The 16,986-nt window shown below is 33.0% G+C and overlaps 2 protein-coding genes across 2 annotated transcripts; both read left to right on the top strand.

Annotated features, from left to right (window-relative positions):
* Nucleotides 1-397: 397 nt before the first annotated feature.
* On the top strand, nucleotides 398-3,790 carry LOC110725496. The gene is made up of 5 exons (XM_021904968.1): nucleotides 398-519; nucleotides 927-1,439; nucleotides 1,564-1,710; nucleotides 1,974-2,416; nucleotides 2,924-3,790. Exons 1-5 carry the CDS (start codon nucleotides 450-452, stop codon nucleotides 3,521-3,523), a joined length of 1,773 nt encoding a protein of 590 aa, XP_021760660.1. The 5' UTR covers nucleotides 398-449; the 3' UTR covers nucleotides 3,524-3,790.
* An 8,059-nt stretch (nucleotides 3,791-11,849) lies between these two features.
* On the top strand, nucleotides 11,850-16,517 carry LOC110725503. The gene is made up of 2 exons (XM_021904974.1): nucleotides 11,850-11,955; nucleotides 15,808-16,517. Exons 1-2 carry the CDS (start codon nucleotides 11,945-11,947, stop codon nucleotides 16,220-16,222), a joined length of 426 nt encoding a protein of 141 aa, XP_021760666.1. The 5' UTR covers nucleotides 11,850-11,944; the 3' UTR covers nucleotides 16,223-16,517.
* Nucleotides 16,518-16,986: the final 469 nt, after the last annotated feature.

Below are 16,986 nucleotides of genomic sequence, written 5' to 3' on the forward strand. Positions count from 1 at the left end.
AGATTTTGGGATCGATTCTTATTTATGTTGGTGTAATAAAAGCCATATTAAAGTTAATATATGAATAGTACATAAAGTAAAAATGATGTAGTGCAAACTTGTTTGGAAACGGAGGGATTATTTTACAGAAATGGCGTGGCAGTATGGCATATTAAGCTATAATTATATGTAAACAAAAACTGTATAGTAGAGCAAAGGGGAATGATTAAAGAGGTTATGTATAAATATTATAAAGTGTCATTAACCCATGCATCCTGGTAATTGCTATCTGCCAAAGGACTATAGCTTTTAGGTGCACTTTGAATAGCAAATGTTAATTAAATTTGTACTAATTATAACGAATAAGTATTAGCTGAACCTAATAATCTGTGAGATTTCATTCCGATTGATAGTTTTCTGCTAATAAAAAGGCGGTCCAAATACTAAACTTTAAGCTCAATTATCTTTAAATGGCGCAACCAGATCAAACAGCTGTTGAATTTGGGCATATTAATCCACCTGTTCTACTTCAAAATTCTGGTATGTATCAAACATCTGATAGTTTGTACACTTACACGCGTGGTCTAATCTCTATATATAATTTGGTTAACTCGATGGTTATGAAGAAGCTATTTGTTTCCCTAATTCTCCATTAAGATTATCTTGCAATGAAATTTTTCCTTGCTCGTTTAACTTCCTGATTGAATTATTGAAGTATAGATTAATTCATACTGGATAGAAGTTTAGTACAGAGCATAGAGGAATTAGTAGTAATCTATCTAGTCTAGAGGATTACGAAAACTGATCTTTGGAAGTTGTCAATTGATTGTAATTAATGATGAATTTGTTACAGTAAATAATTAGTTTTCTTAAAACGTCTAAGTAATATCCATATATATATATATATATAACCGATTCTGAATTATTGTTTTTCTTGGCTTGACTAGATAATGAGGGGACTCATATTACAATAAATCATATTGGACTACATGATTCCGAGGATTATCGTGTACATTTATATAAAGCCGCTTTATGTGGAGATTGGGAAGTTGCAAAAGAAATCCACAGCATACACCCTAATTGTTTCATGGAGAAAATATCAAGAAAGGGTGATACTGCCTTGCACATAGCAGCAGCTGGAGGGCGTTGTGATTTTGTGAAAGAATTATTAGCACACTCTCGTCCAACTGCTCAACAATTAGAGGTGCGCAACAATTTAGATAATACCGCGTTCTGTATGGCTGCTGCATCTGGTGTGCTTGAGATTGTTCAGAAAATGCAAGGTATAAACCCAAAGTTGCCGAACATCCCTGGGAGTCATGACATGAAACCCATCTTAATTGCTGCTTTACTAGGCCATGGCGCGATGGTTAGGCATCTAAGCCCTTATTGCTTTGATGATCTGTCTGAAGATGATCGTATTGATCTTCTTATCAGTGCCATCAATACAGATTTGTATGGTAATTTAAGCTTTCATTACACTCAAATAAATTATGTATGTATATATTCAATTCCACATAACTTTGACATCATAATTAAACTACTTTCTACATGTACATTATTAATTATGTTTATGGGATGTAGATGTGGCTTTGGAAATCCTTGGCAACGATGAAAAGTTAGCTATTGTTCGAAATGGAAATGGGGAGACACCATTACATGTATTAGCTCGAAAATCTCGAAAAAATGGACCAGGTCGACTTAACAGTTGGAGACAACGTTTCAACTTTGGTAGGTTTTTGGTGAGTACAATTCTTCCGTGTGTCTTTTCATTCTATTGGTTGATATATTACTTCGTCTAACATATGATTTCCAAATGTATTACGACATTAATAACAACCAATAGAATAAAGAGGCACAGTGGTACACAAATTGTGAGACATAGAATTTGGATTTGTTTTAATTGATTAATTACTCTTTTTTTTTTCTACGTGTGGATTCTCTTGATTTACTACTATATATATATGTAGATGTATAATCATTGTTTTTAATAGTTACGAATTACTTATGGGGGGAGCAACAAGAAGATGAAGCTAAGCTTAAACTAGTGGAGCGTCTTTGGAAAGTAGTTATAAAACAACCCGAGGAGACTATATCCGAGATTCTATCTCATCCTCAACCTGAATTTCTGTTCGCCGCAATAGAATTAGGCAACTATGAGTTTGTTGCCACGCTAATACGCCATTATCCTGATCTAATATGGGAGACAGATGAAGAAAATCGAACCATATTTCATGCTGCTGTCCAATGCCGTCAAGAAAAAATCTTCAGTCATATTCATGAAATTGAGGGAATCAATCATTTGCTAGCAGCTTATATGAATCACACCAATGGTAATAATATTCTTCATCTAGCAGCCACTTTGCCTAGTTCTGATAGACTCGATGTTGTTTCGGGTGCTGCTCTTCAAATGCAACGGGAGCTCTTATGGTTTCAGGTAATTTTTTCAAGCTTCAAGATCATTTGAAGTACTAGGCAGTCTACAATCTTACCGAAGTATCGGCTTCATAATGTGCTATAATATATTCATAGCTTTTTTGAGTCTTTTTTGTTGGAATATTTGCTTTAAATTGTTAGTGGTTAGTTAACTTCTAAAGTATAGGAATATCGAATATGCTATTGATTAGCGTCTCAATTTTAGGAGCTTGACAAGGGATTAGTTTGTGTTAGTGGTGTCATAAAAATAGTGGATGGGTTTAGTGAGTTAAAGTTAGGCATGATCTAATGATTAAGGATCTTTTTCTTAACTTTTAGCTTAATTTGTTTTTATCTTTGCATTTATATATACATGTTGCTATGTACGTAGTTGGTTTTTCAATGGATTGTATACAAGTTTATTTTTCTTACCCTCTCATCTCTATTATGGTTGCAATAATTTTTCCATTTATCTCATTAACTACACCTAAAACAAAAAAAAAATGACGTGTTATTTCGTTAATTACAGGCAGTTGAAGAAATTGTACAGCGCGAGTATGCTGATATGAAAAACAATCCACAAAAATCAAAGAAACGAAAAGAAACACCACGAGCATTGTTCACCCAAGAGCATAGGTCGCTTAGGAGAGACGGTGAAAGATGGATGCGCGACACGGCCACTTCGTGTATGGTTGTTGCAACACTAGTCGCAGCAGTAATCTTCCAAGCAGTCTTCCAACCACCAAGTCATGACAACAAAAAATTATTTTGGATGTTTGTCATTTCGAATGCGTTGTCTTTGGTGGCTGCAACGGCTTCAATCTTGTCATTCCTCGCAATCCTGACTTCAAGGTATGCGGAGGAAGATTTTCTTGTGTCGTTGCCTCTAAAATTAATTATTGGCCTCGCGTTACTTTTCTTCTCAATAATGACAATGTTATTAGCCTTCACCGACACCATTGCCATCATATTCCCACCTCGACCGCTAGCGATTACTATAGCTGTACTCGCGTGTATGACCGGCAGCTTGTATATTATGCAGCATCTCCCGCTTTTGGTTGATGCATACCATTCCACATTTCGTTCTCGTTATCTATTTCGACCTCGACAACAGTTATTTCGAGATTAATCGAGAAGCTTGGTGTAATTGGTTTGTAAATTACAAGTATTATTATCATTGACCTTTTGCTTGTGTTGTGTGTATTCTCGATCTAGTGGTGGTCTGGCTGAACATTTGTTACATGAGTAGTATTGTTATTTATTATACAATACATACGGAGTATTCCATAGCTTGGTGTTAAGACACTAATTTTAGGTGCTTAGCCTACTTACTATTTTGAAGTTCATGTATGTTTATATGTACAGGAGGTACGCTACACGGCTATAAAGCACAATATCAGCTTAGGTATATAGATTGTGATGACAACCCTTTTTGAGTGTTTACCATTGATCAGATTGCAACATAATGGATGGTCCTCACACAGTTACCAAAATAAAATAAATAAATATATAATGAACTAAATCTAAGAAGAATATATTCGAATAATATACGCTCTAATAATAGTATTGGCATTTGAAATAATTTTCATGGTTAAGACGAGTAAATTACTCTCTTCTCTATATTTCATATTACGTGTGATATTCAATGCACTACTAGATATTAATATTTCTTTTTCATGGACGATAATAAAGTATTGACGCCTCTATTTGAACCTTTCACAAGTCAAATTTGTCCTGACTTAGCATATATCAAACACTTTGAGAGTGAATGGAAGGTGGAAATGAAGCTTCCATCCCCCATGACATCAACCACACTTCCATCCGCCTTATTCCCAAAGTTGTCCACCCTGAGGCTATTAAGCAATTCATGCCTATTTGTCTATGTAATTCTTCTTATAAGATAATCACCAAAATTATGGTGCAAAGAATAAGACCCTTACTGAATGGATTAATCTCCCCAACTCAAGGAAGTTTCCTTCCAAGAAGGGGCTGCCAGAATAATTTCATAGCTGCATCTGAAATATTGCATTTTATGAAACTTAAATTTGGTAACTGAGCCTGGTTTGCATTGAAAATAGACTTGGAGAAGGCTTATGATAGGCTTGAATGATCCTTCATTAGAAGCTGCGTGCCTTGTCAGAAGTGGGTTTGATAAAAACTCTTGTGATCTAATCATGAGTTGTGTGTCATCCCCCTCTTAATATCATGGTGAATGGCAGAGCTACTAAGACTTTTCATGCTTCTAGAGGAATAAGGCAAGGGAATCCCCTATCAACCTACTTATTCATCATCTGCATGGAATATCTATCCACCTTGATACAAGAAGCTTGTGATGATGCATGGTTCCTGGATCCCCTTCCAGTTCAAGAGAAACTCTGTGTCCATATCCTACTTGATGTTTGCTGTTGACCTCATTATATTTGGTGAAGCCTCTCAACAAACCCTGGACTCTATATCCAATACCCTTGACACCTTCTTCGCTTTTTATCTGGTCAGAAAATGAACAACTCAAAAAGCAAACTCTGATCTACTTTTCAAAGAATGCTTCTTAGGCTATAATTTATCTGTTCTCCTCCCATCTTAGTGTTCCTCCTAGCTCTGACTTGGGAGCATACCTTGGCTTCCCTCTTACTGATTAAAGACATACCCCTAATCAAGTGAGCTACATTACTAGAAACATGGCCTCAAAACTTTCAGCCTGGAAATCAAAAACTCTTTCTAAAGCTGGCAGGGCTGTCTTGATTAAAGCTTCTTTAGCTAAAATCCCTCAATATGCTATCCAAATCCACCCACTTTCCTTCTTCAGGGTATAAAAAGATTGACCAAATATGTAGTAGATTCTTCTGGGGATCTACTGATGATCAGAAGAAAGCCCACATGATTGGGTAGGGAAGTATCTGTACTAGCTAGGACTTAGGGGGTTGGGTCTCAGAATTTCTGAACTTCAAAACAAAATTCAACTAGCAAAGCTTTGCTGGAAAATGTGTCATTCAGATTCTCTGGCTGCTTCCATCATTAAAACCTAAAACTGCTCCAGACCAACTCTAAACTCTTTCAAATATGGCTCTCATATTTGGAAAGTATGGGTAAAGGATGGGATGTATTCCAAACTTTCACCCATCCATTGGCAGTGGCAACCACTGCCTGGTTTGGGATCACAATTGGACTGGCCATGGTCCCCTTAGAGCCCTAATTCAAGGGCCTCTAATGCAAGATGAGGAGATTAGAACTGTGAACTCCATAATCAGAAATGATGTCTGGGACCTACAAAGCCTTAGTGTGCCTATTCCTCCCCATATACAAGCTTTAATCAAAGCTACTCCCTTTATAAGATAGGGGGATGAATCTCCCTTCTGTTCTCTCTTTAAAGGCAAATATTTTGATGCAAATCAGGCATATCTTTACCTTTGGAAAACATTAAAATCAAGCGTAGCCCCCAACATCCCATGGGACAAAATTTGGAAGCAATCCATTCCCCCAAACTCAAGACTGTTCCTTTGGCAACGTTTGTGGGATAGACTTCCCAACTTTAAAAACCTCTTTCTTAAACACATAACCCCTTCCCAATTTTGCTGTTTTTGTCCTGGCATCATTGAGGATGTCATCCATGTCCTAAGAAACTGTCCAAGAGCTATGGAAATCTGGGACATGGCAAACCATCCCATCATCTTTGACTAGCCTGACATCCAATCATGGATCCTGCACAACATTGACCGCTCATCAAGTCATCTCCATGGGATACCATGGAACTTCTCCTTCTCATCATTCTTAAGAAGATCAGGCTAAGAAGAAATGATTGGATTTTCAACCATAAATCCAAGCCTAGCTATCACCACCTGGTGGGCTTCTACTATTGACTCCATCAAAGAACTATTTCATTTCTCCTCTGCCAACCCTCATCCTTCTTCATCCTTAACCTTTACTCACCACCTGAACCTGAACCTAGATCAAAATCAAATGGTTATATCAGTAGATGCTTCCTTTACCTCTGCCTCTTTATCTACTGGTATAGCATGCATGCATCTGTAGGACTCATTATGGGTCCTGGATTTAGGGAATTGCTGGACACTGCCTAGCTCCAAACTCTTATGTTCCTGAAGTATTTTCCATCCTAACTACTCTTCATTGGGCAAAAGATAATTCTTGGGGGAATGTCCATATTATGTTTGATTGTCAAAGAGTTGTCACTAGTATTTGTGATACAGATTCTCCCCCTAATAAAGGTCATCTATTTTCCATCTGGTGTAGGGACCTAATGCAACTTTCAGGGAGCAATAGGGTGCTGAAAGTTCCAAGGATGAAAGTCAGGGAAGTAGATTTCCAAGCTAGGAAAGCTAGGTTGACTCTAACTCCTACCCAGCCTAGAAGGAAAGGAGATCAGAGCTGGATTTCAAATTTCTTTTGCTGTAACCCCCCTCCTAATCCTTGTATTAGAATATCAGAAGATAACTATAGCTCTTTTGGCCAGAATTGGCATGAACATTTGGGTGCTGTGCTACCAGTTTAATTCCTAACAGTGTATGCTTATGACTTTGTACGTTTTGTTGCTACCTCAGAGGGGTGGTTTAATTGATTACTCTGATCCTTCTCACCAAAAAAAAAATGGAAGGTGAAAATGTAAGGGAATCTCCAACTCTCAAAATATCTCTAATGGGGATTGAACCCAATTTCAAGGTTAGAAAGTTCTCTCCTTACCATAGGCCAACACTTAAATAACAAATTATATCTAAGAAGTGGGATAATCCTACCTACTAGGAGGAGCTAATTTATCTAATTAAGCAATTTCTTCCATTTTTTGAGAGGTGGAACTTTTTTACTCAAAAGAGATGTGATTTCTCATGTATTTAATTTTTTTTTTTTTTTTTTTGAACAAACTCATCATGTATTTAATTTGGCAAATAAACATGTACTACATATAATCTATCATTTTCTATTAATTTTTCATGAAATTTCATGTCAATATAATTAAGCAAGAGCGAAATTTGAGCGGGACCATATATATCCGGGTACACTCAACTCGAATGTACTTCCTCCATTATTTTAGTTGACACCATTTGACTTTTACACTATTTACAAACTATATTTTGACTAACTTTTGTGGTCTATAACTACGATAAAACATAGTCATGTGGGATCTTGTTTGTATCGACCATATGTGTATTTTATTCTTTGTTTTGAACAAACTCATCATGTATTTAATTTGGCAGATAAACATGTACTACCTATAATCTATCATTTTCTATTAATTTTTCATGAAATTTCATGTCAATATAATTAAGCAAGAGCGAAATTTGAGCGGGACCATATATATCCAGGTACACTCAACTCGAATGTACTTTCTCCATTATTTTAGTTGACACCATTTGACTTTTACACTATTTACAAACTATATTTTGACTAACTTTTGTGGTCTATAACTACGATAAAACATAGTCATGTGGGATCTTGTTTGTATCGACTATATGTGTATTTTATTCTTTTATTAATATCCAGTTTTTATGATTTTAAATTATTTATAATTAGAGATATAAATTGTTAAAATTGTGTATTGGCTAGCGTGATAACAGATTGGCGTCAACTAAAAAAAAGGAGCTAGTACTAATCATATGTATTATAATTGATATTTTAAATTTTATAAAAAAAAAAAAAAATCTTATAAAGTTCAAATTTTATTAAACTTCATTTAATAACACGTACTTTAAAAAAAATCAGGTGTACAATAATTATTATACATTAGAAATTTGTATTGTCTTAAAATGATCAAAAGTTACCCAAAATAAATGGAAGTTACCCCAGCTTAATTAAAAGTAAATTATGCTTTATGGATATAGTTATTCTCTCTAAATGAATAAAAATCAAACCTCAATGAGCGAAACTAAGAATATCACCCTTATAAAGCTTATTCCGTTGTCTATATATTTAAAAATCATGCTGGTTCAAATCCCAAAAAAGTTTAAAAGTTGCTCCAAGTTAGCTAAAAGTTACCCTAAACTATTCAACGTACACTAATTTTATTGTAAACCGGGTGCACACAAAAGTTAGTCTAATATATATGAATACTGAAAAATATATACTTCCTCCTTTTTTTTAATATTGTACCACTTGCCTTTTAAAGAAGTATCACAAATATTGCACCATTTTTAGTTTAGGATAAGAGATATTTGTATTTACACTACAAATACCAAATATACCATTACTTTTCAACACTTGATTTTTTAGTTTATGTATACCATTACATGGACAATCTTGTATTTTTACCTTTCTCTCTAATCCTTTTTTCCACTACCAAAAATCTTGTGCCCAACTCCTATGGTGCAGTAAAAAAAGAACGAAAGAAGTATATAATATCCTACATTTTACTTATACACATTTAAAAATGTAAATGGTTAGGTGGAGAAATGGAAAGATAAAGAATAATATAATTCGGAATAAATGGTTTAGTGATAATATAGTTACATAGTCTATAGACTTTAGAGAGAAACAACAATAAAGACGACATTTTAATGTGTTGTTGACTTATTCAATTACAATGTTAGTTATACGGTATGACTCTATGAATGTATGATATGGATGAGCTCATGGGCTCATGGCCACTTGATTAGAAGATTCACATAATCATAATCCGTATTTCAATACTTTGTATTCCTTAATTCCTAGTATTTATTTGCCATGACAATGAAATTTAATCTTAATTTAATACAAAAACTATTATAAACATATTAACAATTAAATTATTTGTAGGCTTGCTTTAAATATGACTTAGATTTGTACTAAGTTAATAGGTTGACTTTGTAGCCTGCATTAGTGCATTGGATATGTCCTGTCTAACAATAATATCACAGGAAAGCGAAATCTAATAATTAAATAAAGACAGTATAATTGTTTATGTAAGTCATGAACTTGTGGACAACCACATCGTATTAACTATTAAGAATATACTACCTTGTGAAATACAAATAACTTATAACCAAATACAATTTAGGAATTCGGAATTCTAACTAAAGTAATAGAGAGAGTAATATGAATGAATCGATCAGAGGTTGCAAACAAAAACAATTGCGCCAGATCGAAAAAGATGCTGTTGTGAGTTGTAAATTGTTATAGTTGGTTTTGTTTTTATTTTTACTTAGTATTTTGATGAAAGATTTTACTGGTTATTTTTTCTACTGTATATGTAACTAATTCAAGCTATATATTTTGCTGAAACGAATCATACCTAGAAAACTGTTTTATGTTATTTTTAATTTTTCGCTCACACAATAATTTTTTTTTTTTTTTGACAAGACACCTAATAATTATATTAGTTAGGGTAATCTTAGTCTTACCTAGTATGAAAGTATGAAACAATATATGTTAAGTGTCATACGGATCGGAGTATTTTCACGTATACAATACATTGCTATGAGGTTATAATAAGACAAGACTTTTAAAAATATAAGGATAATGGGAAAATGGCTATTAATTAAATCAAATAAAGCGAGTCATTCTTTTTATGGTTTGATTTTATTTTTTGGGCCAGTTGCACGTTTCAAGTTATGGGTTGAAGTTATAACTTATAAGTAATTAGTATTTAGTAACCCAAAGATTCAACTAATTAGGAGTTAATCACAATTTTTTTTTTTTTTTAATTTTTTATCATGCTCTCCAATAAATTTAAAAAAACTGAACTTTTAAGATTACTTTTTCATTTTGGGAATCTATATACAATTTAATTTTAGATCCGATCGACTGAACTTAATATCCATTATAATGTTACAAGTGCTGTAAAATGTAGAATTGGTCATAGGCCAAGCTTAGCCATAGTTTGAGCCGATCGAAGAGTAGAGGCGTTAGAAATTGACTCAATCGATTCAATATGATCTAATTCAGATCTCTATTCGTGACTCAATAATTTATCACGACTCAATTTTGAAGTAGACCCGACCTCACCTATCCCGACCCAAGTACCCGAATTGACATCTATATTGCACCTATATTAAAGAGTGTGTGCAAGTCCAGTAAAATATAGTTGAAGACCTATTAGGGTGGGTCACATGCTAATTATTTAGTAATTGGATTAGTTGTTTAATTGCCATTAAATTTTATAGGCACTTACTTTTTCCATATTTTTTTTTTACCATGATGTCGGGTCAACATTAAAAAGCAAAATTGGAGAAGTTACTATTCATGAAATTTACAATTTTCCACATAAGATGAGCTTGGTCATTCACAATTACTAAGATTTACAAATTTTTACATGACAACCGAACATATTAGGTAATTCCACTTGGAAGTGCAAAATTATAAAATGGTAATTGATAACATTAGGGAGTAATTTCCTGTGAAATGGAAAATCATGAAGGAAGTGCAAAACTATGAATATGTAATTGTAATATTAGACTTAGTGCCAGTTTAATTCACCATATTTTCATTTATCTAATCTGATCTGATTTTTTTTTTTTTTAATTGGGTCTAATTGTCTGATTTGACTATACTATGACAATATATATTCGCTAATCTATAAGGAAAAAAATGGGGTCTTAGATTCGTAATAATGTGTATTTTATTAATAAATGATTTTCATTACGAAATTAAAAATATTTAACGATTTAAAACCGTACATAAAACAATAAAGTATGTCATAACTTATTTTTCTGAGTTGATCTAAAATAAATATGTCCCACAACTCTCACCCAAGCTTATCCTTATCAACATATAATTTCAAAATTGTGAGGCGTTTTTTATTATTATGAATATATACAGAGTAATCTTTAAATTATTAAACTTATTTGCGAATACAATAAAAATTAAGTTGTTCAAAAATCAAGGAAAAAAAAAAGAAAGAAAGAATTAAGTTAAAACATTACTCCAACAAAATAAATAAAAAAAAAATCTGTCAACTACTATTCATGGCCTGGTGACATAATGACGAATAACAAAATCCGATTCAAAAGCAAATTTTTGGACGGACTAAAGTAACCATATGTTATTAAAACATATATGGTTGGCAAACAAAAATTTAATATTTTGTGAATATCCTTAAATATCATTATGCAGGATTCGAAGGGTAGACCAACTGAAATCAGTCCCAAACTTTAGACACAAATATATGTAAGCTTTAGACACAAACATATGTAAACTTTAAATTGGGTGGAGACAGTTTACATGTTTGTGTGATAAAATAAACCCCTTCATAAAATGTATCAATATGTAATTTTATTTATTTATTTATTTTTTTACAAGACATCAATATGTAATTTTGATTGTTGCAAATAATTAAAATTTTGCATATAATATAAATTTTTTTATTTGAAGCAATTGGGTGCAATGTCTGCATCCTATTACGCACCATATTACGTTCAACCCTCAATTTATTTATTTATTTTAATAAGAACCCTCAAATGGTCTCTACTTAATTAATAGTTTAATGCATAAACATACATACGACTCCGCAGTATATAATGCAGATGAGATAAAGTTCTGGTTTAATTAGGGTTACAGGTTATAAAGCTGATTAATCCCTAAATTCCAAACACAAGTCCAACGTTATATTCCTTCGTAATCATAAACCATGGCTAACAGGTTCGTCGTCCTTTTCTTATAAAAGTACAATAATTATGTCTTCATATTGTATGTTTTTTTATCTTAATAATGCACAGAATGATATTGATATGCATGGCTGATTAACTGGCTGCTTTGTGTTCGGGGGAGACCGAGAGTAGGTACGATAGGGAGGACTCCGGAGAGGGCAGGGTTATTGACGTTGCAATAGGTGGTGATGTAGGCCGAATAGTGAAGGGAGGGACTGGTATGAGAATTGAGAAACTAAAAGAGAGAGGAAGATGCAAGATGGAGAGTATTTAGAAAAAGAGGTAAAATACTATAACTAGGGTAAAAATGGTAATAAATCACAAGCAAAGATTATTACAAAAAACAGATACTCTCTTTGTCCCATAATACATGACACAGTCAAACATTGCACACATGTCAATGCATTAGTTTGACTTTATTTTTATATAATTAAATATTAATGAAAATTATTTTAAAAATTATATTATGAAACTTTATATTAAAACCTATCTAACAACATATTTTATGATAAAATATATTTTAATTATGTTAGTAAAAAATTATGGTCAAACCTAATGCATGAATAGTGAAAAAAAAGTCCAACATCTCATGTATTATGGGATGGGGGGGTATACCCAAGCTAATATGTAAATAACAAATATTAATACCTCTGTTTCCCAAAGTTTTACCCACTTTTCGTTTTCATCCGTTTTTCTAAGTTTGGCCCCGTTCACTTCATCTTATTTTTGCTAAACTGAAATTATTTTTACTGAACTGAAATTATTTTTGTTGAACTTAAATTATTTTTACTGAACTGAAATTATTTTTGCTGAACTGAAATTATTTTTACTGAATCTCTATTATATTTCTTCTTTACATTTATTGATTTTTACCAAACTGAAATTATTTTTGCTGAACTGAACTAATTTTTAATGAACTGAAATTATTTTTACTGGATATTATTTTTTTAAGGTGAAGTGAACAGGGCCTTATACTCATTTACTTTATTCCTTTTATGTCAATTTTTTATCGTCAACAACCCCTACTTTATTGATTTTTATGCAATTGAAACAAATAAACATGGTGGCTTAAATAATCCACTTTTTTTTTTAAGGCCCATATGGACCAAACACAAATAACCAGGCAAAAGAAAATATTGCATAAATAAGAATTTAAAATTTTGCATATATATATATATATATATATATATATATATATATATATATATATATATATATATATATATATATATATATATATATATATATATATATTAGGATTTTTTTGTCATAAACTAGCTAATAAATTTTAAATTTGTGAAAACTACCTAATATAAAATAAAAGTTGTAAAAAATCTATCTATTACCCTATACTAAAGGCGCTTCTCTCTCTCTCTCTCTCTTTTTTTTTTTTTTTTTTTTTTGGCAAAATCTTTAAGTAAACTATTTATACCATATGATATTTTCTTTCCATTTTAACAATCATATTTCATATATACCCAAATAAAATATTTCTGAATATCTTTTATATACTTTATATTTTGTAATATTATTGTCAAAAATATATAACAATCGTGCATTGCACGGGATTTTTACCTAGTTATCTAATAAAAGGTAAACTATTGTAAAAGACTATCTCTAACCGGATTTTTACCGGTGACCAAGTTTTTCGGCATTGACCCACCGCAAAATACCCTTGAAACTGCTAGCTTTGGGATAGGATGGTGGTTTCGGCTTGCTAAAGGCAATTTCAAGCAGGTTGTGTTGGTTTTGGGATGAAAGTGGGTGTTTTATGGTGGGTCAACGCCGGAAAATTAGTTCAACGATTGAAATCCGGCCAAAGGTAGTCTTTTTCAACATTTTACCTTTTAATAGGTAGTTTCTTACAACATTAATTTTTTTTATTAGGTAGTTTCTCATAAATTCTAGATTTTATTAGATGGTTTCAGACAAAAAATTCAAATTATTACATGTCACACTAACAATTTTTATAGTATGTAGTCTGGCTAAAAGAAATTGGCTATGGTGTCATAATTGTTGTTCGGTTTTGAGTTAATTAAGGTTCAACCCTAACCCAATCAATTCATCAAATGGAACGTTTTAAGTGAACCTAATTCATTAATAAAGAAAAAGTTGGGTTTAATAATCTCAACTTTAATTTGGCCGATTTTCTTTTAATAATTCCAAAACTTTGGAATATTATAGAATAATTCCAACTTTAGGGATATTATTAGTCCCAGATGATCGCCAACCTTAGGAATTAGTTAAATTTTCAAAAAAAAAAAATTATTAGCACATGTCATTTAAGGGTAGGGGAAAGGTTAAGAGCGGTTTATGGAGAGACGGAAAGGGAGATCAAGAGTGGTTTTCGGGCTGGGGTAGGGGAATTAGGGGCGTTTCGGGTGGTTGAAAGAGACGAAGGTTATTTTGGGGTCGTGGAAAAGGAAGGGGGGTTGTTTTCAAATATAAATATCTTTAATTTAATTCTATAACGCAGAAATTATATAAATGTTAGACCAATTCAACGGAAAACTTCAGTTGATATATGGCTGAATCCCAAAATTGGTTTATATACTCTATCACGCCTAAAGATGGCACTGGGTCGGGTCGGCCCAACATGAATAAAAGCACGGCACGGCACGGGCACGATGTAAGCCCAGCACAACACGTTAATGTGCGTGTGAGCCGTGGGCCGCCTTTATTTGGGAGAAGCACGATAAGGCACGGCATGACGGGCATGTTAAAATCAATGAAATTTTGGTTAGGCATGCAAGCTCGACACTGCCTGGCATGATGGCACGTGGGCTTGGGCCCGTGAACAAGCAAACCTTATGAAAACTTCGGCCCGGCACAGCACCAAAGCTCATGGGCCCGACACGAGGCACGACCCAGCATGGCCTGAAGCCATCTTTAATCACGCCCCTTCATATGAGAATGTCTTTACATCCAGCGCGAAATATTCCACTTAAAAGTGGGGGTGGATCGGATGAGATTTGAACCAATAACCTTTGAGTCATGTTGGCTGGCTCTGTTGATACCATACTAAAGAATCATCACACCCAAAAGGTTAAGATAATGGTTGAAGCACAAGATTAGTTTATATACGACACTATTAAGAAATAATTGATACTCCCTCCGTTTCACTGTGATTAGAATTTTTTACTTTCAAGTACAAGTCCATTTTTATTAAATAATTGTGCCACTCTCCTCCCCCGTTTTATTTGCGTTCTTTTTTTAAACACACCAAAAACTTGTGGTCATATTTGGTAAGTGGAAAAACAATACATTTGTGATCACATCCGCTAAAACCATTGTTTCAAAACACTAAATAAATAGATAAAAATAACTAAAACCATGACCATTAATAATATACGCAAAAACCTATGAAAATTTTACAGTGGTCGTTTGAAATATGATTACCATAATATTTAATGATTATGTAGTTCATAATCGACATTTTTTTCTCCAAGTAATAAATTATATTACTTTATTTTGGTATAAAATAGTATTATCATCAACATTTTTTATTTATCAAAATTTTAGTTTTATTTATGTAATTTTTATTATTATTTTATAGTTTCTCAAGAAATATTTATTTTATATTAGATTAAAATTTTTAAAATTATTTTTGTATTGTAAATATTAGAAGACTAATTGTGTCCATATTATAATGTGAAAAAATAAAACATCATATAGTTTATCATTACAATAATATGGTAATCCGTAATCATATTTTATACGACATCTGTAAAAACATCCAAAAATCTATACTCATTTTTTTTGGTGCATATGCTCTAATGTTTTAATTTAATCTTGTTTGCTTACATTAGTTTGAATAATGAAATGGAAATAAATTGCTCAACAGAGTGGAGTTCTTGATAAGAGACAACAATAACAACGGGACAAAGTTTATGGTGGAACTATACGATAATTTGGAACCCATAGTGCAGAATTTCTTAGATTTATGCCGACGACAAGAGTACATAGACCCCAGACTGGAAGCCATGCCCTCAGGAGGGGTGAGGTTCAAAGTCAACAACCCGGCGAATCAACCCCGTTTAGATATCAATCTCAACAACAATGTAGACGGCTCTTTATTCAATCAAGGAGCTCTCTTCATGGCAAACGATGGGTCCTTCATCATCAGCCACTCCTCGGACGAGGCTTCAAGTTTGAGGGCTCAATGTGTGACGTTTGGGCATGTGGTTCGCGGCTATAATGTTCTCCGGAATATGATGCAGGATGGCTACGTATATGTTGTTGATTGTTACACACTTTGAGTATCTCTTGGTAGCTATGTACTAGTATAAAACATACGCAAACCACGGGTGTTAAATTTTTTTTTTTTTTTTTTTTTTTTTTTTTGGAATTTTAGAGAGTTACAAGGGCGAGTGATGAGAATCGATCCCATGATCACCTGAAATCGGAAGGAAAGCTTTAACCATTTGAGTTATCCCTCACTCTCACGAGTGTTAAGATGTGATCACTCTAAAGTAAACGATGCCCACGATGAGAGATTACTATGTAAAATATCAAAATATAAGTAAAATAAAAGCATGTGTATGTGTGTATGTATATTGTTGTATTATACCAAGTATATATATATAATTCAAGTACGTGATGCATAATAATAATAAAGTTATAAAATAAAAAACCGACCAAGTAACCCCTTATAACATTGACGAAGTAACCCCTGTAATAATGATTAAGTAACCCCTATAATACTAACGAAGTAACTCTTATAATAACTAGCCACACATATGAAAATTGGTGTTGTATACATTTGTATTTCTCATAATTTAGAAAAATTTGTTAAAAACCATCTTATAAAAAACAGATTTTCCTGAAAACCATCTTATAAATTTTTTTTTGTCAAAGCACACCTATTTTAAAAAAAAAATTTGTGAAGTCCGACCACTCCTCGGATTCCGACCATTGACTGGGTTTTCGGTGTTGACCACTACTAAACTCCCCCCTTTCTTTCCCTTTAACCTCTTTCCCGCTTCACTACAACAACCAACAACCAACCTTCGCACTCTCTCTC

Source organism: Chenopodium quinoa, unplaced genomic scaffold (assembly GCF_001683475.1).
Source record: "Chenopodium quinoa cultivar QQ74 unplaced genomic scaffold, ASM168347v1, whole genome shotgun sequence".
In the NCBI taxonomy this organism is placed as follows: Eukaryota; Viridiplantae; Streptophyta; class Magnoliopsida; order Caryophyllales; family Amaranthaceae; genus Chenopodium; species Chenopodium quinoa.